Below are 27,170 nucleotides of genomic sequence, written 5' to 3'. Positions count from 1 at the left end.
TTTTCTTTTACTTAAGAAACAATGGTACACTTTTCTTTTAATTCAGAACAGAAGAAAACATAATACATAAACTAGTGACTTACTTAAATAATAAACAAGCTAAAGGAAACTCAAATAAATAAAAACTACACAATATTTATCCCTGAGGGTTGCATCTTTATGAAGTGCTTCGATGTTGCCATTTGATGTTTATCCAAACCAGACTGATTTTAGCAAAAAGAATTACAAAAGGGTTAATGGGTAAATAAAAAAATATATAATTGATTTAAGGGTTAAGTATGTATGTAATAGAAGTTTTTAGTAAGGGGATGTATGTAAAAAATTCCAAAAAGAATAATAACTAATAAAAATACTATTTTGGTAAATAGTTTTCAAGGAACACTAAAATGGTAAATAGTTTTTCCTGCATCACTAATATGGGAAAAAACTCCAATTTGCAAGAAATCTACAAGGACTCTAAATTGTTTAACTTCAGATACCCAATACGAAAGTAGATCATTTAGTAAAGTGTAAAGGCGAGAGGTGTAAATGTATTTGCAATCCTTCACTTCGTTCTGCTCATTTACAAATTAAAGATAGAATTGAGGGGTTGGTAAGGGTTGTAAATGGGGAAATAGAAAGGGTTGAGAAGGAAAAAGACTATTGTACCCTTATGTGCATTGCACATGACAAGAATTAACTGAGATTTCTAACCAGGTTTGGACTAAAGGACAAAACATGCAAGATTTTGGAAGGTTAAGGACAGCGCCTGTAAACTTTTGGTCAAAAGGACAGCGTCTGCAATTTGATGTAAACATAAAGGACAAAACTTGTAATTTACTCTAATAATAAAGTAATTTTAAACAATAAAAATCACGCATTTTTATACATAAACTAGAAAGTGCCGACGTAATGTGATGGGAAACACAGACACTGCCAGCGTGTGCATTAATTGGTTGGTTCGGTTATTATCCTCAACCGAAACCGAAGTCATTGATTAGTCTGTTTTATTAACCAATCGTTTTTCAGTTAATCAATTCGGTTCATTCGGTTAGATTGACGATTTTTGGTTTGATTCGTTTAAGAGATAATTACTTTTTGAGTCCTATTTTAGGGGTTTTAACCACTTGAGTCCAAAATCAAAATGTTTAACGCCCTGAGTCCCTAAACGCTATTTTTGTAACTCTCTAAGTCCAATTTTTTAACTTCGTTTGAACTTTCTGTTAGTTTTTCTTGAAAAGATTAAAATGCCCCTAAACATAAAACTCAATAAAAAAATAAACATACCTCTACTCTCTCTCTCTCTCTCTCCCTCTCTCTCTCTCTAATCAAACACACACACTCTCCCTTTTACTCTCTCTCACTCTCTCTCTCGGTGTAGAAGACAACCACCATCACCGCCATACGCCACCATCATAAACCACCATACAACACCACCCCTACCCCTACCACAACCATTATCTAGCACCACCACATCTATCTCTCTCTCTCTCTCTCTCTCCCACCTCCATCCCCCCACCACCACACCTCCACCATCAACACCACACCACACCACACCACCACCACCACTCCACCATCAACACCACACCACACCACCATCACCAATGCACCTCCGCCGTCAGCACAACACAACCCACCACCGCTGCACCTCCACCATCAGCACCACACCACACTACCCACACCTCCACCATCAACACCACACCACCACCACTACACCTCCACCGTCACCATCCACCACTGTTGTACCTCCACCATCATCACCACACCACCCACCACTATTGCACATCCACCATCAAAACCCACCACCCAGCGTCGCCACTCCCAACCCAAATAATCACATCCTCGATATTCTAATCACAAACAGTATTTTAGATGGTGTTGCCAGATCTGATGGTTCAGAACCACCATCAAGTTTCCAGTCGTTCATCACCATATCGGAAAACTCACCTCTGCCGCCTTTCATCACCCCCGACGTCCATCAAACCCACATCCGAAAAGTCACCATCAAACCCGCCGTCCTTCAAACCCACATCAGAAACACCATTAAACACGTCCATCACCATATCAAATCACCATCAAACCCGTCGTCCATCAAACCCACATCGGAAAACTCACTGTCGTTCATCACCATTAATCCCATCGTACCACCACTTCCTCTGTCATTCATCACCACCAATAGTCGTTGTTGTTGTACTGTTTCGTTAAGAGAGAGAAAGTTAAAGGTTGTGTTTTTAGAGAGGGGGAGGGATAATTTAAGGGGGGAGTGGTGGGGTGGTTTAGTTGAAAGAGATAAGGAAGAGAGAGAAAAAGAGATGTAGAAGAGAGATAGTCAGGATGTGTTTGTTTGTGTGTATATACAATTATAAAATGGGTAATTTAACTTGTAAATACATTCTGCGTTATTGACTTGTACATTTGGTGTAATTGACTGAAATGCCCTTAGAGTTAACAGACTTTTGGATGGTGTTAAAAATTGGACTCAAAGTGTTACAAAAAGAACAGTTAGGGACTCATGGCATTAAACATGTTGATTTTGGGCTCAAGTGGTTAATACTCCTAAAACATAGGGACTCAAAAAGTAATTTTCTCTTTGTTTAATTTTGGTTAATAGCCAAAACCAAACTTGGTTCAAAACTAGTGATTATAATACATGAAATGGAAGTATAAATATATAAAACGGATGTATAAAATACGAAATACATGAACCAAAGATAAATATATGAAAGCTAGAAAAATATGAAAATATGAGTGGTTCGATTCGGTTCAGTTAACTTTGGTTAAACGAGGGTAACAAATATATGTTCTTTTTTAATCCAAAATCTGTAAAGAGAAGTACCTACTCTCGAGTGATATATATGCGTGTGTGTAAGGTAAGATTCAAACGAGAACCCATAAATTTAATGAGCAATACAATCATTTGATTAAAAACCAACAAAAACAAAAATAAAAATTTATACCCCCATTATATTATATAATTATCAATTTGTAACATGTTTAACATGGTGTTGTACCATTAGTTTAAATGGTTTCCTACACTTCCTAGGTGAAGGACGATTTGTACTGAATCCTTACCCCCAGAGTAGATAAGAGGTAAACACATCTATACTTCTTGTGGTCAACTTGAATATTAACATGGTCGATCTCACTATTAACAATGAAACAATGTAAATCCTCAAAATCTCAAGTTTTTGCAAGAAATCATTAAATCCAATTTTACACACTTGGATACGAAAGTTGAAATGAGGCCATGATTAAAAACGCAGCTTTCATTATTGATTTTTCGATTTAGATATATTATAGTCTACTTTATAAAATCTTAACTTTTATAAACTACATTCTATATAAAAGATTATACCAAAACATGTAGCATCATGATCTCTCATAGACACATCTTGACTCTTGACTTCCTTTTGATTATATGGGGTGTTTTGAAGACAAGTCTATCCTCAAAATGTAGTTAACATATGCATTGCATTATGTGTTGTATCATTAGGGTGTAAACGAGCCGGTTTAAACTCAGATCGTCATGTTCTAATGAAGCTCGACTCAAGTCTCCTTATTTAAGCACGAGCTCGGCTCACGAGTAAAATCGAAAGCCCGAGCTAGATTCGACTCAAGCTCGCTTTGATCTCACTTAAACGAGCTAAAGATCAGCTCATCATCAATGTTATTAGTTTAAATCATATGAGCCTAGATGAAATTAACTTGGGCATTTTAGAATTGGGTTATAATCATCAATATCAATACCATTATCATATATATATATATAAACTAAAATTTTGTTTGGGCTCGTTTACGCTTGAGCTCGATAACTAAACAAGCTATATTTCAGGCTCGAGCTCGTTAAGGCTTTGCTCTTTTGAGCTTTTAACCAAGTAGCTCTCGAACCTCTGGGCTTGTTTACACCCCTATGTATCATAAACAATTATACTTGTATTCAAGTACATAAGATATGCTGAGATGTTTTATAATATAGTATAGATATAGATTAATTATATACTCATGTATAGACTAATGATTTGTGACTTTGTGGCCGTATCAGTAGAATACATAAAACATGAATTCCATTCCAGCACACGTTTTTTGTTACATAAAACATGCACAGATTCCATTTCCGGTAACATTCCAGCTTCCAACGCAGATTTTTGTTACATAAAAAACACTAGCAAATGTAATTAGTGGGCTAGAAAAAGAGACCCCTCTTTTTCTTTTGACCAGATTCTTTTATAAATATCATTAAAATACCATACTGAAATAAAAGAACTTATGCAAACCATGCAATTAAAAAACACCACACCAGAATGAGCACACACACAAAGGCAGGACCAGGATCTAAATACAACCTTTTGAGCCATTGGTTTTCTGATGTTCATTTTAGACAAGAAAGTTAAAATATATATATATGCATCCAAGATGAAAGAGAACCAAAAAAATTCTGACTATCCATAAATTTGATTCTAAGAGTCATTTACCAGCGCTCGTGTTTTAGATTTCAACGTTTGCCAGTTAAATTTGAAAGTAGTTTGTTGCGAATCATGACCCATGTCTCCGATTTCAGCGCCTTCAAATAGTACCACCATCGTAACATCTTTAATGCGATGAAGCCAACACTTCCTCGAGTAATACGTACAGCATTTTGGGTTCTTTTCTCTCGACATTATCTTCTCCTTCATAAACTAAAACCAAAAATTTGTTTGAATAATTAGAATTCAGTTATTCAACAAACACATGATTTTTAACAAAAGAAAGTCATAAGAACATTACATTTAATAGCTCAGAACTGGAAGATGACACCAATGATAAAGTCTTCGGTTGAGACATTCGTAGTAAATTATCGACAAAATCCTTCAACTTCATGGGAGATTTGGTAAGTTCTAACTTGAGTTCTTTCGATGATAGATGTTGGACTTTCGGTAATTCTTCATGAATAGTTATATTCTTCAACCACAACAAGAAGCAAAATTAATATATATACATGAGAAGATAAGCAAACAAATTCGAGGAAAAAAAATTCATATAAGCAATCAAAGTTAACTTTTTTTCTGATTTCAGCAACAAACTTCAAATCAGGCCAATAAAAAAATAAAAATAAATAAAATAAAATAAAAACCTTAACTTTATTACCTTTTATTTGACATTCAATAACTATTTTTATATACAAAAACAACCACCCTACCCAGTAAATCCCACAAATAGCAATAACTACTTTTATAGACAGATTTTACAAAATGATCACCTTTTTCATAAATTTATATATATTAATATATGCATATTTTTAGTTTGTCGCACATAATTTTTTTTTTTTGTTTTTTGCATGTAGCATAGGGATGAGCATTTGGTACTGGTTCGGTACTGGTACCGAATTTCTCGTACCGAATTATTTTCGGTAGCGATTTGGTACCCACTTTTTGACGTTTTCAGTACCGGTACTTTCGGCTCAGTACGGTACCGGTATTTTACTGAATTTTACCTTCAAATACCGGTACTGTACCAGTACCCATATTTGACGATTTTCACAAATTAATACCTTATTGGAGCTAACAACCAACTTCCAAGCCCCATCATTCACAAATTTCTTTAAAAAAAACTGCTCCAGCTCACGACAAAGGGCGAGACCGGTTTTTTTAATTCGGAATTGTAGCTTTGCCTCATGCAAACCCGAAACATCCATGAGAAAAAACGGCATCCTCTCACCGGTATACTCAAAGGCAGACAGGTTTGGTGCATCAATTAAAGGATCCTTGAGCTTGTTGCATTCGATCACGGATAGTTCCGTAAGTGTTTTGCTCAATATAGTTATCCGCTTTAGTCGATTACATTCTCTTAGAACTATTTTTTCAAGGTACGGGAACTTAACGATCAAGTCTTGAAAAAACTTATCGGACAAACTCGGATCTTTTATCGATAAAGACTTCAAATTTTCACAACCCGACAAGTTTAAACTGCATTGCCACGAGCTCTTCACCCAATACAAAAACTTATGAAGACTAGTCAACTCAATTTTCACCGACACAAGCCCATGACACTCGTGTAACTGAACACTGTGAAGCTTATGAAGAGTTGAAATATGCAAATGACCGATCCCCTTGCAATGTATTAGCCGCAAATCCTCAACCAAAGGGCATCCCTGAATGAAATTGTTGATCAAATCTGTGTTTACGTAAGCGTTCTTTATCGATAGCTCTTTTAAGTTACATAGATTGATGATAATGTTACTATCGAACTTGCAACCGTACAGCTTCAGTGAAGTTAGATTTTTGGAGGTAAGGACGGTATTAGGTAACAAATAATGTTTGTTTAAACTGTTTTCTTCCATATGAACGTCTAGCTCTTTAACGTCCTTGTTTATAGCAGCGTTAATCCACTTATTCATGGGAAGTATCAGCCTGATACTAGCTTTAGACAAAGAAATCTTGAACTTCTGTATGTTATGCATCGGTTCTAGTTTTGTTGCTAACGAGTTGTCGACAAAAGTTATAAATTTCTCGGGATGCTTTCTTCCTGACGTTTGGATCTTTTTCTGGTCAAAGTCAAAGGTGAAAAACGAAGCACATACCGATCTCCATTTCTTAGACCACACAGTAGTTCGCGTAACATCCTTTGGACAACGAAGCAAAGAAAGAATGTGGTGGATAATGGGTTCGGGTAAGTCTGAGATTCGATCAACCGGTTCAACTATTTCATCAACTTTATCAATCTTTTCCATCTTCCTCTTCTTTCTACCCCTGATACCTTTCCTTAAAACCGACGAAAGCTTTCTCTTTGATTCCCTAATAACAGAGACCCCTTTCTTACATGATCCAGAAGCCAACGTTTGACCTTCTTTGACCACTAGTTTCCTATCGTACCCAGCTGGACCGCCCAAGCGAGACGAACGTCCTGTCTTGTCCTTCTTCCTTTTGATCATCAACAACTTATTCGCGGAAATTCTGCTCTTCAACCGACTATCGATTATCAACCGTCTGAGGTTAATAAACATTTTTTGTTACTAAAGTACCAAGATTTATGCTGCAGAAACTACTTTCCATAACATAAACAATCTGTTCACAATTTCACAGCAACCTGGATGTACTTCACAGATATAAAATAAAACACATGTCACAAGTCACAACAACACATGAAAGCCTAATGTTAACAGATAATTAACCGGTTCGAAACAAAAGTAGCACAAAGTATTTATAACTAGGGCTGCAAACGAACCAAACGTTCAGCGAACAGTTCGTGAACCGTTCGGCAGGAAGTTCGTTTGTGTTTGTTAACACGAACAGAGGCTGTGTTCGTTCATTTATGTTCGTGAACGTTCAGTAACGTGTTCGCTATGTTCGATTGTGTTCGTTTGTGTTCGATAGTTCATTAGTGGTTTTGGTTTTTATAAATTTAAATACTTCAAAATACCGAGAAATAAAATATTTAATAAATATTTCCATTTGTGTTCATGAACGTTAGATACCTCATTATTAGAAATCAAGTTATTGAATATTTGAAATAAATCACGAAATTCGAAAAAGATCTGTTTTGCAAGTTCGTTATTACGGGTAGTTCCTACAAAGGATCAGACTAATGCGTGCCTGTTGAAGAATGAGCCGGCGACTCAGAGGCAGCGGCTTGGTTAAGGGATTGTGTTCATGAACGTATGTTGCCTAAAATTAACAAACGAACACGAACAAATTCATTATCTTAACAAACGAACACGAACATAAAATCTCGTTCAGTAAGTGTTCATGAACAGTTAAAGTCAGTTTGTGAACACGTATATTTCTTAACAAACAAACACGAACAAGGTCTTATTTGTGTACGTTCGGTTCGTTTGCAGCCCTATGAAATTATAACTGCAACTGTAAACTACTAAACTAACTGATCAAACAAATATGATAAGAAAACACACATCAATCAAAGAGCCCTAAACTTCATCTGTAAGGACTCAAAACCCTAAAAAACAAAACAATTAAAATGAAACAAGCGAACTAGTTAAACCTAAGTACGAAAACTGTCCCTGCTATAAGCAACGAAATTCATAGGTAAAAAAACTGCGATCAATTTAGATTAAACTACAGAAACATACTAAAATACATATACGATGATACTGTAGTTATGAAAGAAGGATGAATTTAGATTAACCTGTGTAAAATTAGACGAATCGGTGGCTCCGGTAGCGGTTTAGGTTTTCGTGCTTCTGATCGTTGGGGTTCTCGCTGACGATATATGTAGGTTACTTATTACTCGATTATGACGAAATGGGCTCGTAAATCATAAAACTTGGCCAATAACTGCAAATCCAGGCCCATTAGGAAAAGAGAAGGCTGAATCTAGATAGGGTCTGATCGGGGATTTTTTTTTTTTTTTTTTTTTTTGGTTTTGGTTTGGTTCCAAACCGGTTAAGCAGGCTATCAGTTTGGCCGGTTCGAGAGTTGGTTTTTTACCCGGTTTTGGTTCGATTCCAAACCAGTTTGTGTTCGCACATTTTAAAATTATGTTTTTTAATTAAAAATAAACTACGAACCCTATGGAAGGGACATTTACTATGCGATCAGCAGATCTCCTCGTCTTTTGTTGGGATAGGGGAAAACATGCTTGTGTGGACCTAACAGGGGTTTCCCCTTTGGTTGGTTTAAGGGAAAACGGGTTTGTAGCTGGACAAGCGGCAAGAAAGGCAGAATCGAAAAAAGTTGATAAGCACGCTAAAGCTTGTGCAGAGAACCAGCATGTTTTTTGTCCTTTTTGCCTTTGACACATTTGGCTCCCTAGCGCCAGAGGCTATCCAGTTCTTGACTAGAGTCCAACGGGTCATCCACAACAATTGCTTAGGCTCTCGGGGACGGGGTTTTGTCTTTGGTAGATTAGGGTTTGCAATTCAGAAAGGGGTGGCGGCGCAGCTTGTTGCCCGTCTACCTTCTGTTTTAATGTAACTTGGTAAGTATGAACATAAAATTAAGATAAACTAGTTGATTTTCCGCCCACGTGTTGTGGCGGGGACCTAATGTCTGCAAAAGCGTGTCGGCAACGGCAAATAGATGCCGAATATCAAAACATAAATAAAAATGACGTGGTAACGATAGTCACTTCTTTCTAAAAAAGCGATTTTAAATAATCTAATATATAATAATAGGACCCACACGTCCTACACGTTGAAAATTCGGTTGTTTTTAGTTTAGTTATTACGGTGTCAACACGTTAAAATATGAATGAGCTTGGTACCGGTAACGGCACCGAAAGTACCGATCTGGAAAATCATCGAAGTTAGGTATCGGCACCAAAAATGCTCGGTACCATACATTATGGTATTTGAAGGTAAAAATCAGTAAATACAGGTATGGTGCTAGACCGGTGTCGAACCGAAAGTAACGATTCTGAAAACGCCAAAAGGTGGGTACCAAACTGGTACCGAAAATAATTGGTATAGTAAATTTGGTACCGATACGATACCGGTTTGATTACAGGATTTGATATAATTTGCTCATCAATAATCTAAATATCCAAGTTAATTTTACATGATACAATTCATTCATTATAGAAAAAGACAAAAAAAGAAAACAAAATAAGCTGTTGTGTATATAAAACCTCATTCAAACGAAATACAGTTTACTTATAATGTGTATGAAAAGTAATCTAAACGGTGCAATTACTTGCGTTGCTAAGTTGCTACATGATTTGATGAGCTCGGTACCAACCGTTACCGAAAATCCCCAAAAGTGGGTACTGGTACCGAATATACCTGGTACGGTACGGTTCGGTACCGGCCGGTACTGGCGGCCGGTACTGGTACGGTACCGGTATCTGAGGGTAAAAACCGGTGAATACCGGTGCCGAACCGATACCGAAAATGTCAAAAGTCGGTACCGAAAATATACCCGGTTTGGTAAATTTGATACCAGTACCCGTACCCGATACCATTTGCCCATACCCTTGATGATGTTACTATTCATTGGGTTGTGTATGAAAAGTAATCTAAATGGTGCAATTAGTTGCGTTGCTACAGGATTTGATGAGCTCGGTACCAACCGATACCGAAAATACCGTTACCGAAAATCTCCAAAAGTGGGTACCGGTACCGAATATACCTGGCACGGTACGGTTCGGTACCTGTCGATACTGGTACGGTACCGGTATTTGAGGGTAAAAACCGGTGAATACTGGTGCCGAACCGATACCGAAAATGTCAAAAGTCGGTACCGATTTGGTACCGAAAATATACCCGGTTCGATAAATTTAATACCAGTACCGGTACCCGATACCATTTGTTTATCCCCTTGATGATGTTACTATTCATTGTGTTCTAGTTTTAATATATAGGTAATAACGATACCCGATACCATTTGTTTATCCCCTTAATGATGTTACTATTCATTGTGTTCTAGTTTTAATATATAGGTAATGATGAAATCAAATTATTAAAAAAATAAAAATAAATTAAACTATGTAAAACTCAACTTTTATTAATTTTTAGATTTTTATAAATAAGGAAACTGAAAATCAATTAAAAAATATAATTTTATTTGTGTGTATATGTGATGTGTACGTCTGTGTATGTATAATGTGTTAATGTATGTGTATGTGTATGTATAATATGTGTATGCATGTGTTAATGTATGTATAGGGGCGCAAACGAGCCGAGCTGAGCCCGAGCTCGGTCAGGCTCGAGCTCGAGCTCGATTAACTTATATGAGCTCGGGCTCGAGCTCAGCTCGATTCGAGCTTTGTTTTCAAAGCTCGATTCGAGCTTTGTTTTCAAAGCTCGATTCGAGCTTTGTTTTCAAAGCTCGATTCGAGCTTTGTTTTCAAAGCTCGAGCTCGGCTCGTTTGTATTTTATCAAGCTCGAGCTCGGCTCAGTCTTGGCTCGTTTATTATCTATTAATTAGTATATTAAATAAAAATAATATAAATAATAGACTTTTTAGGCTTGCGAGCTTGATAAGTAATGCTCGGGCTCGGGCTCGTTTACTAAATAAGCTTATTTTTTAGTTCGAGGTCGGCTTGTAAACAAGTTTAAATAAACTCGGCTCGTTTATACTAAGGCTCGACGAGCCTAACGAGCTTCACATGTGAGGCTCGAGCTCGGGCTCGATAAACAAACGAGCTTTGTTTTGAGGCTCAAGCTCGGCTCGGGCTCGATAAGGCTCGGCTCGTTTCGAGCTTTTTCTCGAGCCTATCTCGAGTAGCTCGCGAGCCGCTCGGCTCGTTTGCACCCCTATGTATGTATCTGTGTGTGTATATGTGTCTATATATATTTATTTTATTATTTGTATATACAGGTGGAGTTTTTCAGTTTGAAATCGGTTTTGATCGGTATGATTTGGAACCAGTTTGGATCTAAAACCAGTTTGTGTTTGTTTAAGGCTCCATGGAAGGGAACGGCCGACGGTTTCAATCAATTTGGGACCAACTTGAAACCAATTTGGATCCTAAAGTTCTTGTCTGATTGCCAATTTCGAGTTGAAAAGAAATTTTTTGGCCACATGCCCACATCTAGTTGAGTCTGGAGATGTTGAAAATTAAAAACAGGCGGTAAACGAACTGAGCCGGGCTCGAGCTCAGCTTGTTTTGAAATTTATTTCTAAAGCTCGAGCTCGGTTTGTTTAGTATTTATAAAATTTTACCTTATTTATTTATATATTTCCATAAACATTTACATTTATATTTAAAATTACATGTTTTATGTAAATTATGATATATATTATTTAATTATTTTTATCATAATTTTATATATAATGATAACTTTTATAAAAATATATAGTTATTATATTTCATAAAATTATATAAATAAGATACAATGTATAACGGAATTCCATGTAATGAAACTATTTCATCTACATATAACTTAGCTAATATTTTCATATTAAAGGTTTCTTTCATGGGTAGAAAATGAGCCGACTTGGTTTGTCGATCCACAATCACCCAGATTGTGTCGTTACATTTCCTTGTTTTGGGTAATTTGGTAACAAAATCCATTGTTATCAATTCCCATTTTCATACTGACATTTCTAATTTTTTAAGTAAACCTGAAGGTTTCTGATGCTCAGTTTTAACTTGCGAACAAGTTAAACACTTAGAAACGTAATTAGTTGTATGCTTTTTCATCCATATCCACCAAAAACTCTTCCTCAAATCTTGATACATCTTGTTACTACCAAGATGCATTGTATACTTAGAGTTATGACCTTATTCTAAAATTCTATGGCGTAGGTTTCCTAGTATAGGTATCCAAATTCTTTTCTTATGGAATCTCCAAATTCCATCAGTTCCTTTTTCTAATTCCTTCAATATTCCTTTTAATCCTTTAGCATCATACTTGATTGTTGTTTCCTGGGTACTATTCAATTGTTCTATTAAATCTATCTGCAGATTTAATTTGAGAGCACGTACTCTTCTTGGTTTCTCATGATACTTACGACTTAAAGCATTAGCTACTACATTAGCTTTACCTTCGTGATATTGGATATCACAATCGTAGTCACTAAAATTTCTATCTATCGTCTTTGCCTCATGTTCAACTCTTTTTGCTCAAAAAATATATCTTGAGCTCTTATTGTCACACCCCAAATAATGGTGGAATCATCGGAGTGGGACGAAGAAAAGATTGCTCATCACACATAACGCTAATTATGACAATAGAATTAAAAATAAATTGATTTCATTCATAACAAAAAGGTTACAATACGTGGAACTTGAAATACGACATGTTCAATACAAGAAAAACAGTACAACAAACAAGTACAAATTTATACAACATATTAAAATCTAAAACGTTTATATGTGTATCTAAGCATCATCACTACTTCAATTTCATAGCATCGTCATCATCAACCTGTAACATGTTAAAAAGTATAGTTCAATACAAATATGTATTGGCGAGTATACAGGTTTTCATACATAGCATAAAAAGATGAGTTTTAAACAATTCCACATGGTAAGCTAATCATACGAGATAAACAATAAAACCGACATGTGTTTAACCAATCCAACCAAGATGAAATGCAATAAGCTCTTAACATAACCCAATGTTCACAGGCAGTGCGTTAATCCTATGGCGTTATATATGTCAAGGATAGGCTCGTACGAAGTTAATGATAAGTCTAACACAAAACGTATAACCCCAGATTTAAAGTATCAAGTAATCAAGTATGCATGGATGTATAAGGAATGTTTGTACATTTTGGAAATAAGTGTAATTATTCATAGTTTAACATGTTACACCCCAAAGGTGGTAAACAAAAAGGGGTTTCAAGTATACTCACAAAATTGCTAATTCTTCCGATTATCCAAGTGTTGGTGAGTGTATGAGATTAGGAGGTTGAATGTATTTGGATTAGAGTTCAAGGAGTGATTATGTTCGAAATTATAAGTATATGGAAAGTAAATATATGAGAAAATAACCATCTAGAACCTAATACTCGTTTTTTACACTATGAAACCCATAGGGGTTTGAATGTTTTCATGGGTTAAAGTACCCATTAGAATCGTAACGAGGATCAAGTTCTTAAATGATGTAACTTAGTATTTTGACAAATAACCATTAGATTATCATCAAAAGTTCGGTTACTATAGGTATTATATATTCTATCAAGTATATAACATAAGTTCTAGTCCATCAAGTATAACAAGTTTATCATAGAAGTCATGCATAGAGGTAGGAAGATAAATCTTCCATTTTAAGACCTCTTTTGTATTCAGCAATGCATAAGTTGTCATAAGACAACAAGGATGGTCATGAATGTACAATAAGGAAATGAAACTTACAAACTAACTAAGAGAAATCAAGTGAAGTGTGGATTTGTAAGTAGGATAGCCCAAGCTATCCAGATAATCACCCATATTCAAGTTCCAGACTTGTTCATCACTTGTGGGTTAAAACCCTTCTAAAACAGAAAGTTTTGAGGCTTAAAACCTCTGGATTTATATGTTACAACCTTGTTTTTAAGCACACATAATCATAGTCTTGATTAGTGGTAAGGACATAGGAATGTATGAAGAAAACATAAGTTTAAAGGATGTTTAACAATGTTTTCTTCCAAGACAGAAAGTTGGACCTCAAAAATGGGATGCTTCACCTTGGATTTCCATGGAAAACCTTGTGAGAACGATCCTAGAGGTGTTCCACACTTTGTAAGGAAGAAGAAGTGAAAAAATGATGAAAGAAAGTGAAGAAAAGTGCTCATTTTTCACTTGAAATAATCTACCAAGAACTTGCATTTCCAACTGAAATTAGAGTGTTTTGAGAGTGTAAATGAGTTGTAAAAATGAAAATGAGTGTTGGGAGGCTTGGTTTTATAGTTGAGTTTAGGGTTTGGGGTCTTAAATGCAAGAAACACACGAAACTAATAACCAAAATGGACCAATGGATGGGCTGTCAAAGAAATCTGCGGATCGCGGTCTCTCGCGGGGCGCGAGCCAGGTGCCCATGCTCGGTCGCGGGGCGCGAGCCATGGTGGCTGATGAATTTATTGATATTTTGGCAAGTATGGCCCCTATACTTTCATATATGCATGATTTAGGTGTTTTAAGGTGTTTGAAGTACGAAACGCAAAGTGTAGGGGTATATTATGTAATTAAAGCATAATGTGAGTATAAAATAAGTATGAATAAGTATTTTTGTTGGGAATTATTATCGAATACGCATGAATCGAGCTTGAAAGACAAGTATTTGTAAGTTTAACGTATTTTGTAAGAATTACGAATAAGGTATCATATATGTAATTAATCTAAACGTATGAACATGTCTGAACATGTAGAACATGAATTTAAAGAAATACGAATTTTATTTTTGATCCAAGTCTCGTATTTTACGATGATACAACAAAAGGACAATTACAAGGAACACGAGATTTCCAAGAATAACATTACAAGGCGGGCTTTCTAATTATGGAAAATATGAAAAGTAGGGCGTTACACTTAGGATATGTAAAGATGGTAACCTTACTAACATACAAATAATGTGTCCAAAATTTGAGGGCAAAAATTATCGCTCCTAATTCTAAATCATGAATTGTATAGTTTTCTTCATGTTATTTCAGTTGCCTAGACGCGTAAGCAATCACCTTTTCACGTTGCATCAAAACACATCCTAATCCTAATCTAGAGATATCACAAAAGACTACGAAATCCTCAGTTCCTTCTAGTAATGCAAGTATCGGTGCATTCGTTAACCTTTGCTTTAAGGTTGTAAAAGCTTCTTCATGCTTGGGTCCCCATTCAACTTAACGACTTACAGTTAACTTAGTTAACGGAACGGCTATCCGTGAAAATCTTGAATAAAGCGTCTATAGTATCCTGCTAGCCCTGGGAAACTTCTTAATTCAGTTTGTGACTTAGGGACTTTCCATTTGGTAATTGACTCGATCTTCGTGGAATCCACATGAATTCCTTCATAATTAATCAAATGTCCAAAAAATTCCTTCATAATTATTTTGAGATTAACATTTTTTTAGATTTATTTTAATTAAGTTATGAATATCCAAATAACCAAGAATATAAAAAGACACGACTAGCAATAGTCGAGGCAGAACAAACTTACAAATACATAATCGGGTTTTTAACCACTCGATCTAACTCGGTTTTATCTTTTGAACCACTCATATTTTTTTAACATTGTATAGTAACTAAAGGTATTGGATTATTCGAAATAGAAATGCAACTTTTAAAAATGTCATTTATCTGTTACTGGTCAATTTGGAAGAGTAATTGTTAATATAACAGAATAACCCAGTTGTTCACTAGCTGGAACTTTTTATATTTGATTATAAATAGGAATAGTTATTGTGATAACCTACCTATTAAAATTTTCATGTTATGTGTTGTTTTTCCCTTTAGCCATTTTTACTTGGTGACGTAAAAAATACGGATCTGCTTGTCAAGCACACATAGCGTAGCCATAATGTAGCCAAGTTCAAATTACCCATTCCTACACCTACTTAACTATTGGGCCTTTTTATTGGACAACATTTGTTGCAGGTAATTTTTATTTTAGTTTTTCCTTAACCAATAAATCTATATCAATTCTCCACAAACTTCAAGTTTTAACTTTCTAATGTCTATGGACACTTAATCGATGAAGAACAAAAGTGCAATGTAACATGCAATGAACACAAAAAAAAGGAGTCTTTCTATTGCAAAATGTTGCTAATAAGCAAGTTGACAAGATCTTCACCTTTGTCAAGGTACATCAAGTTGAAAAACAATCAATTTCTCCTAGTTATAGCATAAATGATTATGATTTTTAGGGATCATATATTAATTTTCTATTGTTTGTTTAACGGTTGTTATTGAGATATTCAAAACTTGATACCGCTCGAGCAAAAAGAATCAAGTCTTGTAGCCAATCTTCTCGATCTACATGAGCGCCCAAAAGACAAAAAAAGACTTCTTTTGTAGCATGCATCCTGTATGGTGATTATATAAACAAAAACACATGAGAATGATAAAGAGGTATATACCAAAATAACAAGCTATATGGCTCTACGGTTTATATAAGAGATCGTTGCATGAACCAAACGACTACCTATTGTTGGTTGAAAGAGGTGAAACTAGTGATACATATCCAGAAATACACCTTTGTGATGGTACTTTAAAATGTGGAGAAATCGATATGATGTTCTTTAGGGGTGTTCTCGGAACTTTATCTGCATTACCGATATGAGGCCTTGGGATTAGAGGATCATATTTTTGCCCTTCAATTTTTACGTTCACCAATAGCCAATGATAACTTTTATAAGGTCATGTGTTATGGTCATTATAAAAGTCACAATTCACATGATAAGTGAATGTTGCATGAACCAAACAACTACTATTGTTGGTTGAAAGAGATGAAGGCGACGATACATATCCAGACTACACCTTTGCAATGGTACTTTCAACTGAGGAGAATTCGACATATGTTCCTTAAGGGTGATCTTAAAACTTTATCAGCATCACCAATATGCATAAGCCTTGGGATCAGAGAATCATTTTTCCCGTCTTCTTTTATGTTCCCGACTAGTGAGTGATATATTTATAAGGTCATGTGTGATGCTCATCTGAAATATGAAATATCAACATGTCACATAGACATTGGTATTTGAAAACTCACACTTACTATACATGTGTTTTTGTCAAGTGAAATGCGGTGAGGTGAGTGAATATTTTTTTTAATGTTGTTGTAGATGTTAGTGATTGACTCATTCAATTACAAGAAAAGAAATAAATGTGGCTTCCACGCCCCCACACCCGTGATCTGATCCACGAGAAGGATGGTCACGCCCGTTTCACGTGGTCGGCTCCCACAACCCATTCAACCCCTCCCCCCACCCTACACACACATAGTCTTATAGAAATACAATTTACTAAATAATTTGAAAAACGGATCAGATCAGGTTGGAACCTGTTTCAACATTTCCAAACTCGTTTCATCGTCTATAATCTCAAACCGGTATAGGTTTGTGAATCGAATTGGATTGAGACTGATTTCACCCAAACCAGTTTCAAATCAGATGTAAAATCAGTTTTAGATCCTGAACAGGTTCTTTTGTGCACCTTCTGGACATTAACCCACCTACTTGGTGGTCTACTTGATATCAACGCAACCGATAACTTTTTCTTATGTTTTGATTCTTCTTTTTTATAGAAACAATCTCTCCAACTCTTTCTAGATAGTTTTAAGCGATTCACTCTCAAAGAAAATTACTGTAAAATATGTTTATACCATAACAATCTTTGTATTACAACTTACCTTTCACAAAATCTTATTTTTACCACACTGACCATGGCTCATACCTGAATAACAAAAGTTTCTTAGCATCAAAAAGCATTGTTTCTCTATATGCAAAACGTATAAAGCATTGGTTTTCGAACTTAATTTGTAAACCATTCACAATTACTCCTTTTGATTGCCTTCTTCTGCTAGTCAGAGAAGTGTATGTGTGTGTGTGGGGGGGGGGGTTTCCAAAAGCCACAAACAATGAGTAATTTTTTTGAGAACTAACTACACAAATAGTATGGTTTGGCTCTATTCATACATTTCCTGTCTAACTCTTAAAACTTGTGTGATTAAGTCATGTCATTTTCATTTTGTAACAAATTTGAGTTTTAACATTAATTGTTGTAAAAAACATTTGTAATGTTTGTATAAACTAACCATTTTACCCGTTTGATAAATTACATAACTCTAACATACAATAAAAAACTACTTAAACATACTATATATATAGACAACATGCTAGGCAAATTAGAAATAAATAATCCCACCTAACTCAATTTAGCCGATAATTTGGCTGATAATAATCCGAACTTGTCAACTTTTTTTTGTAAAATAGTCCGCCATTAAAATAGCTTAACGGAGTTAAGTTCTTTCCCTAATTACAAACCGATGTTTTAGGGCTTTTGATCAGAACGAGAATATGAGTCGATTGATGTAAAATTTACCTCGAAGTTGTAAAATACAAAACCGTACATAAACCAAAATGTATTTGTTCTAATTAAGTAAGGTCAAATGTTTATGTTGAAATTTGGTTTTAATTTTCATTTAGGGGCTGTTTGGTAGCCTCTTAATGACCATCCAGATGCTACCTCTTAATGGTTTAAAACCTCTGAATGAATAAGAGGTAACCTCAAGTCTGAATGGTTAAGAGTTAACCTCTGAATGGTAAATCATCACATGTCACATTCTTCTACCTTGTCATTGGTAAAATTCTTAAAGGTTCCATTAAGAGGTAGCCTCTTAATGACCATTCAGAGGCTACCAAACAGCCCCTTAGTTAACTTAATTTGTTTATAAAAATATTTTATTTGTTACAAGCAAGTTAAAAGGTGTATGCTTGGTCGTCTATTGTGTGCTAAAACACCAAAATATACATGTTTATGTTAGTTATTTACTTGGTATCCTATTCTTTTAACATCTTGAAGTGAGTAGTGACTAAAGATATTGGATTATTTGAAAGAGAAATACAACTTGAAAAAATGTCATATTAGGGGTAGGGGCGCTCCACTAGTGATGAAATTCCTTCACTCATAACATCCAATCAAATTCCGTCACGTCATTGAGCTTTATTCCATCACTAGTGATAGTCTTTTTTTATTTTTAAATTAATTAACATTTTCATCATCATCTCCGTTCTTCATCACCAACTTCATTCACTGCAACGTTCATCACCATCTTCATCATCATCTCTGTTCTTCATCATGGATCACCGGCAACTTTCATCACCATCTTCATCATCATCTCGATCACCGGCAACTTTCATCACCATTGTGACAACCCATATTCCAGAACCTTTCTTTGTGTTTTGACGCAACTTGTATGAACGTTACTTGATTGATTGATGTGCTTGATTTCAATGTATGTTACGAGGTTGTTATATTATGTGCTACGTGATTTTATGTGAATGCTTTAAGTATAGTTGCATAACACTTGTCCTAATCGCACAAGCCCTTTTGGGCCGTACACCTCTCTCTCTCGGCTCACTATACTAAGACTTGAGACCAAGGGGCAGCCCATGAAAGGGTTCGGCCCACTCCCCTTGTGTGCGCAACACATACCCATTATGGGACTTGTTTCTCATAACTTAAAAACATAAGAAAACACATACAAACCCTAAGCTCTCTCTCTCCCTCTCTCCCCCTTGTGCGACGGCAAACATCCTCCTTCTATCGAAGCTGTTGTGATTCGGATCAATCTTTGCTCTTTCCTCTAACCGGTTAGTGTTATATCATTGTTTGGTTTGGATATGATTGATGTTTGTTGATCGAGTAACTAGGTAGTATTTGATGTTTGATGTTAATGTGTTATGCTTGTAAATGCATGATGAGCAAGTCTCTTAGATTACTTTAAGATATCGATGAATGCTTTAATGTTGATATGGAACCGAATGGATATAAGATCATCGGCTGTATGTATGCATATGATTGTTGTTTATGTAATCAAGTTGGAATAATTAAGGTTGCATAATAAATATTGAAATCGCTGATTTGGATGATTCGATGATTGTTGTTCTTGAGTTGATTATGATTAGGGTTGTATGATTATGCATGATTTCTGAATTTATTATTGATTTGATCCGTTTTGAAACTGTCACACATGTTTACAATTGTTACGAAATTTAGGGAGCTGCAATTAAGGAAATCTGTTTCATTCCAGATCTCGACACGGGTTGCGAGTCGAGAACTCACGGTCTCGACTCGAGACCACACCACACCACACCAGCACAAACAGCATAACTCGAGACCACGGTTGTTGGTCTGGTTGCGAATCGAGGCCTGACTCGAGACCACCCGGTCTCGAGTGATAAATGCATGGCTTGAGACCCTTAGTTGCGACTCGAGAACACCAAGACTTCAACCCGAGACCACGCTGTCTCGACTTGAGATCTCTAGTCTCGACTCGAGACCACTTAATCACACATTCTGTTTGGACTTGTGTACTGTTACCAGCCCAACCATTTGGGCCACATACTTGGACTTTGTTTGTTACGTGATTTCTACTGTTGAACTCGTATGAACTGTTGAACTGCCATGATTACTCGTGTATGCCATGATCATGCAACTTGTTAGTATACGTGTAGAAAACCATACGTGCATTACTTAAACCATAGACCTGACTTGTATGGTAACCATGTTAGGACGTGTTGACCACATACAACTCAAGTGACCTTTCGTTTATCTGCCGAGCAAACCAAGGTGAGTTCACACTCTTACCAAGGCATGGGATTCCCGGGGTTGGGAATGGATTGATTGATTACTTGTACTTTCATCGTTACCGGAATATGTACCACTGACCTCGTTAGGGGAAGGTCACTTATAGATACAGCTAGACTAGTAACACATGGGAAGCCCCCACTAATCTTCGCACACATGCCTGGAATGGCCGCGATACGAATACTAATCTTCGCACACATGCCTGGAATGGCCGCGATACGAATACTAATCTTCGCAAACATGCTTGGAGGGCCGCGATACAAATACAACTAGTCTAGAATACATGGGAAACCCCCACTAATCTCCGCAAACATGCCTGGAAGGCCGCGATACAAATAAATACGATACATGGTTTACAAAACGAACATGAGAATTACGAAACGAATACTATAACTAAACAACCCGCTGTGAACTCGCTCAACTTTGTTGTTGACTTGTTGTTACATGCCTTGCAGGTCAATAGGTACTCATGGAGCTTGCACTGGGAGGCGCGGTCGTTGTAGACATGGATCGTGGATGCCATGTTAAACATTTATGACATTTCAAACTTATTACTTATGTTGGGTTTACATTTATGCTTTCGCTAAACCTTGAAACTATACTTTTGTTTTGAAACACCTTTCATATTGTTTGGTTGAATTACATTTACTATTGTTCAATATGATTGGTGGCTTGATCCTGGTCATGTCACGCCCCCATGCGGTGGTACTCCGCGTGTGGATTTTTGGGGGTGTGACAACCATCTTCATCATCATATCCCAACTCCGTTCTCCATCATCGATCACCGGTAACTTTCATCACCATCTTCATCATCATCTCCCGGTAACTCATCTCCATCCCATCCCACAACGGTCATATACCAACGTCTCTTATCCTACAACGGTAAAAAAAATAACGTGTGTTCATGGCCACGCATTTTCTTTTCCACGCGTGAAAAACTCCGGCGGCGGTGGTGTTCCACAGTCCACAACGCGTGGATGTTGCTTCATCATGTGGCGCCCCGGGTGCTCTTATCCGTTACCGGTCAATTTGGAATGCGGTGACTAAAAATATTGGATTATTTGAAAGAGAAATACAACTTGAAAAAATGTCATATTATCCGTTACTGGTCAGTTTGGAAAAATAATTGTTAATATTACAGAATAACTCATTTGTTCATGGGAACTTTTTATATTTCATTATAAATATGAATATTGTAATAGGGGAAGGTTCGTTTGAGAAGAAATTTAATGTGAGGCATTGGTGGGCAATGATAGGAGACCCAGGGAAACCACCTGGGTTGGATCCTTGAGCCAAACGGGTTTTACCGGTAATTTCACCGTCGTGCCTACGGGCGGGTGGGTTACCGGGTTTTCCCCGGAATTGGTGGTGGACTCGGGTTACTCTCGGAGTACTCCGTTTGTCCAGTGGGTGCCCCGAGAGTGCTCGGGATTGAGTTTGTTGGCCGTTCAAAAAAAAGTAAAACATTAAATAGTTTATAACTCCTCCCATTAAGTATGTTATCACTCATTAATAAAGTAAAAAACATTTTATCCTACACATTTCAAAATTTATCCTACATATATCTTACAGTCACCGAAAATTACCTTACGCATATCTAAATTTATCATACACATTTAAAAATTTATCCTACACATACTAAAATTTATCCTACACATGTCGAAAATAGTCCTTCACCATAAATTATTTTATCTTGAAAAAGTATATTTAAAAGTGAGTTACAAGTTTAATTAGTTAGCTAATTAATTATAAATATAAATTTACCTATATACCCTTATTAATAACATTAAATACATATATTAAATGAATTAAAATGGAGCATTTCTATTGGTTTAAAACTTATTCTTTTTATTTTTACAAAATTTTTCTTCTCATTTGAACCCTCCACTATTGTAATAACCTATCTATTAATTTTTTCATGTTATGTGTTGTTTTTCTCTTTAGCTATTTTTACTTCATCATGTAAAATAAAAAATATATGGATAGTAAATAGGAAAAATTACACGTTTTCCTTTATCTTGATACCTTTTTTCCAAGGTATCATTTTCAATGAATTTTGACATGTTTTACTCTTTATAAGGAATTTTGTTATACGTTTTGTCTTTTAACCCTAACCCAGTTAAATTTTTTTGTTAAATCTCAAACGCTCAAATAAGACTGCAACCACCATCAACCCCCCATATCATATTCGAACTCATCGTAAACTGATAAAACCCATCCATATCCGACAACGAAGAGCACCCGATTTTCTACTGATAATCAATAAACCCCTGCAACAACATAAGTTCATCCTCAACAGTCCACGCCCACTTAACCACTGCTTTCTTTTCCTCATCAACATCCCCCTTCAAAACCTTATAAATTTTCTTCTTATTCTTATTATTGTTAGTTAAACGACAGCGTTTTGACGTTGGAGTCGTCTCAAAAACATCAAAAGATTCAATCTTTTTCGAGGGTTTGATTGCAAATCGTAAGCAGTAGGCGATCTCACATCGGAATCGAATTCAAATATCGAAGCTTTTGGAATACCCATCGGAATTTTTGAGTCGGAATCTGATTCTGATTCCAATTCAGATGATAATTGAGGTGGGTTTGAAATTGGGGGTTTTTGATTTGTGGGTTTTGAAATTGGGGATTTTTGTGGGTCTGTTCAGATGATGATTGGTGAATTTTATTTTGTGTGATGATTTCTTGTTCGTATTCTGTTTGATCATCGTCGGATGAAGCGGGGGGGGGGGGGTCTAGAAGAAAGTAGCGTTTGGTAGCCATGAATGGGTTGATGATATGATTGATTGGTGAAAGATGGATGAAGGATTACAAGCATGGTGTGAGAATTTGAAGGATGAAGATGTGGCGAGCATTTGGTGGCAGTGAATGTGGGTGTTGTGGTGGTTATAAAGATGTGGTGGAGATAGAAAGATGAGAGTAAATTGATAAAATTACCCTCATGTGCAAGTCACATGACTAGATTTAACAAAAATATCTAACTGGGTTAGGGTTAAAGGACAAAACGTACAACAAAATTTCTTATAAATAGGAAAACCTGTCAAAATTCGTTAAAATTACACCACCTAAAAAGGTATTAAAATAAATGACAAAACGTGTAATTTTTCCTAAAAAATATATGAATCTGCTTTTGAGTCAGATACCAATAAAGACATGTTTGTTAACTTACATTGATCATATATATTTATCTCACTTCATCCAATAAAGACATACATTGATCATATATATTTACTTACTTCATGCGTCCTACCCGTAAAAACATATTTATTGACTTACATTGATCAGAAGTATTTATCTCGCCCCACGGTCCGTACCCGTTAAATGTTTATCCACTTACAACATATGTTGTTTGTTTCTTTATGATTTTTGTGTTTGGACCTCAACCTAGATCTAGATCTAGATCTGGTTATATCATCCAAAAGTTACAACCTAATAAATGTTTCATTAAAACTGCCATACTTGTTACTTTAAATTTTTATTCATACTTCATACAAGTAAGTACCCTATGTATAAATATTAGCTATAAAAATATTAGTTGGATTGAATGATGTAAATACCCTATGTATATGTTGGAATTTTGCCCTTTGTCGGATTAGGTCGGGTGTGCTGTTTTGTATTGGTCTTTTGCCCGTTTGGGTCAGAGGTGTGTTTTAATAAAGTTTTATTAAAAAAAAAAAAAAAAAAAAAAAACCTTCATACAAGTAAGGTAAAATAAATAGAATACCAAATCAGAATTACATGTAACAAAAATCAAATATTTTTAACCTCGTATCATACTGATTTAATTGATCACGTTTAAATGCGTTCAATATGACATGATACGACACGACACAATACAAATAAGTATATGGTTCGGGTTAAAGTTGATGAATTTCAACCTCAAGAGTGTAAATTATCTGTGATGTTTTTTTTTTTTTTTTTTTTTTGTCGCATATATTTTATTTTTTCATGTCGACTTATATATTATATCCGTTTGCAACAAGGGGCAGAGGTCCCCAAGGCCCACGGGACCCGTGAGACATAAATTTTCATCAATTGGTTGCACCAACAAGGCAAGTTCAGCTGTATAGATTCATGGAACTTATATCAAACGTCGTTGACATTATCGTAAATACCTTAGATGGTTCTGGATGATGGGTGGTGGATGATGGTGACCTTTGCATCAATCTATGAAAATTCCATCATGATAGTATATTAGAGCATCTCCAATAGGAGGATTTGTTGGTGTTTTTAGGGAGAGAGAAAGTGATGTGGAGGAGAGAGAGAGTGATGTGGAGGAGAGAGGGTGTAGAGATGTTTGTGGTGAAGAATGAGAAAAAATGGAGAGAGAAAAGTTATGTGAGTGTAGAGAGGAGAGAGGAGAGAGAAGAGAGGAGAGAGAGAAGAAATGTGTTTGTGAGAGGGGCAAGTGAGAGAAAGATGGGGATTGGTTGGGCAAGTGCCACCTTGGCATTAGAAAAAATATGAAAAAACATCTCTTATTGGAGATGCTCTTAGTATATGCTGACAATATTTTTTCAAGAGACACCTCCATGGAAGTTGGGGATACTTACCCACTTGCCCATGTAATTATGATTTACTAAATGTATACTCGACCTAGTAGATAGTGCTTTTCCCGAGAACTTTCAAAAAAAAATTTAGGTTTTGAGTGATATAAAATATTAGACTGCGGGGTATGGGGCGGGAGTTTGAGCGTGGGTAGGGGGGAAACGCCCAAGCCACCACCCCGGGTGGGCATGGGTTTCGGCGTGGCCCTTGGGGCATGGGTTTCAAGCCGGGCGTGGGGCAGTCTGGCCAAGCTGACATGGCGGGCTCTAATTGGACAAACCAAAGAAGCCGTTGGGCTAGCCGTTGGCCAACGGCTATCTTAAAAAAAAACTAATAAAATTTTATTTTTCCACTATAAAACCTCACAATTTCTTCCATTTTTTTACCACATTCATCTTCAATTCTCCATCTACAAAACGAAAAAATGCATCCTCATAACCGTCCTTTTGACCCGAACAACCCGTATGCATTCCAAGAAAATAATCCTAGCCCACCACCCACTCGTCCAATGGCTCGTCCATTTTTCATACACTCTTCTATGCCCATTGAAGCGAGTTATGCATCGTATATCGGGAATCGTGTGTTTACTAACTTCCCACACACCGACGATTCGATACCTACCCCGTTTACACAATCGCCCATCGACCTTTCACCAACCTCCATCGACCTTTCACAAAACGAAACCGTCCCCGAAACTCAACCACCCAACGATGGTCCTTCCGCACCCCAACCCATAAAAAAGAGAAGCCATAAGAAAAAAACCGAGGCGGATAAAGCACTTGAAACCATCAAGCGAAAACAACTAAAATGGACCGTTCCTGAAGAACTTGCATTGGCGAGGGGTTGGTTTCAACAATCTCAACATTCAACTTTAGGTATTCTTAAACTTTGTTTTTATTGATGTTTTTTTATATAACTTTGTAATATATTAAATTTTGTTTTTATAAAAACAGGAAATTCTCAACATCGAACCTATTTGTGGCAAGGGGTTAGTAGAATATTCCATGAAGAATTGGGAAAAGAGGTTTATCGTGAAAACGATAGCTTATCCTCGAAGTGGACCGAGATAAGCGGCCAACTTACAAAATATAGTGGTTTTTTAAATAAAGCAAAACAAAACCCAAAAAGTGGTGAAACCGAAGCCGACATTGTGACGAATGCATTGCTTCAATTCAAGACAAATGCGGGGACCGACTTCCGTTTCATGCATTGTTGGGAGATTTGTAAGTTTCATCCAAAGTGGGCGAATATCCCCAGTGGTAGCGAAAGCAACACGTCTTCCAAAAGGTCGAGGGCCTCGTCCCAATCTGATGCACGAGATCAAGAGATTGAGGACCTTTTTGATGATTCGCCAAGCCCAAACCGGCCTGAGTATGGAAGATATGCCACAAAAAGGCGTGCTCAAAAATCAAGATCTGCTACGGCATCACCTTCAGCTGGGAGTTCGCTCTTGCATAGAGGAATATACAACGACCAGTTGGATGCCATTTCATCCAAGATGGATACATTCAACGTCTTCCAACAACAAAGGGTCGAAATTCGGAAGAGCAAAGAAGCTAGAGATGCCGCTAGAGAAGCCGAGAGACAAAGATGGGAGGATTTGAAAATTCTATCCCAGCCGATTGATCACCTAAAGGGTGACGAGTTGGAAATAGTCTTGGAGATGAGAGAAGAGATAAAAAACAAATATAAACGTTAGGAAATTTTTTTATGTAATTTTCTTTAATTTTTATGTAATTTTCTTTAATTACAAAGAGCCCAGCCGGGTCAGCCCAGCGAAGCCCACCAAACCCACGCCCCCAACCCCCGTCCCACCATACCCTGTTTTAATGTGGGTCGCCCCATGTCTGCCACCCAAACCACGTGTCAACAAATGCCCCAACCCAAGCCCAACCCCCGCCCCACCATACCCCACAGTCTTAGGCACAAAATTTTGGTTAAGGGGAAATTAATTAAAAAATAATTAGATTTTGGTGCT

General features: G+C 36.5%; 1 protein-coding gene and 1 long non-coding RNA gene across 4 annotated transcripts; both read right to left on the bottom strand.

The window, feature by feature from the left end:
* Positions 1 to 4,260: 4,260 nt before the first annotated feature.
* On the bottom strand, positions 4,261 to 8,203 carry LOC110880181. Of its 3 annotated transcripts, none has more exons than XM_022128763.2 (4): positions 8,098 to 8,203; positions 5,507 to 7,050; positions 4,744 to 4,917; positions 4,261 to 4,655 (listed from the first exon to the last, which is right to left on the bottom strand). In XM_022128763.2, exons 2-4 carry the CDS (start codon positions 6,956 to 6,958, stop codon positions 4,437 to 4,439), a joined length of 1,845 nt encoding a protein of 614 aa, XP_021984455.1. In that variant the 5' UTR covers positions 6,959 to 7,050; positions 8,098 to 8,203; the 3' UTR covers positions 4,261 to 4,436. The 3 variants fall into 3 exon arrangements, with proteins under 3 accessions (XP_021984455.1, XP_021984457.1, XP_021984456.1); XM_022128765.2 differs by having other exon boundaries at positions 5,507 to 6,941; positions 8,098 to 8,202; XM_022128764.2 differs by having other exon boundaries at positions 5,507 to 7,041; positions 8,098 to 8,200.
* Positions 8,204 to 16,053: 7,850 nt separating this feature from the next.
* LOC110875132 lies at positions 16,054 to 17,889 on the bottom strand. The gene is made up of 2 exons (XR_002556538.2): positions 16,473 to 17,889; positions 16,054 to 16,353 (listed from the first exon to the last, which is right to left on the bottom strand). It is a non-coding gene; the product is annotated as an uncharacterized LOC110875132 (long non-coding RNA).
* Positions 17,890 to 27,170: the final 9,281 nt, after the last annotated feature.

The sequence above is a fragment of the Helianthus annuus genome, chromosome 9, assembly GCF_002127325.2.
Source record: "Helianthus annuus cultivar XRQ/B chromosome 9, HanXRQr2.0-SUNRISE, whole genome shotgun sequence".
In the NCBI taxonomy this organism is placed as follows: domain Eukaryota; kingdom Viridiplantae; phylum Streptophyta; class Magnoliopsida; order Asterales; family Asteraceae; genus Helianthus; species Helianthus annuus.
The sequence above is the reverse complement of the archived record's forward strand: the minus strand, read 5'-3'. Positions and strand labels throughout refer to the sequence as shown.

What these genes read in the sequence shown, in the direction of transcription:
- LOC110880181 (XM_022128763.2), bottom strand. Translation starts at nt 6,958, where the DNA reads ATGTTTATTAACCTCAGACGGTTGATAATCGATAGTCGGTTGAAGAGC. An exon ending in TGGTTGTTAGCTCCAATAAG is followed by an intron (nt 4,918 to 5,506) that starts GTATTAATTTGT and finishes TTGTGGTTGAAG; the next exon opens with AATATAACTATTCATGAAGA. An exon ending in CCAGTTCTGAGCTATTAAAT is followed by an intron (nt 4,656 to 4,743) that starts GTAATGTTCTTA and finishes TTTTGGTTTTAG; the next exon opens with TTTATGAAGGAGAAGATAAT.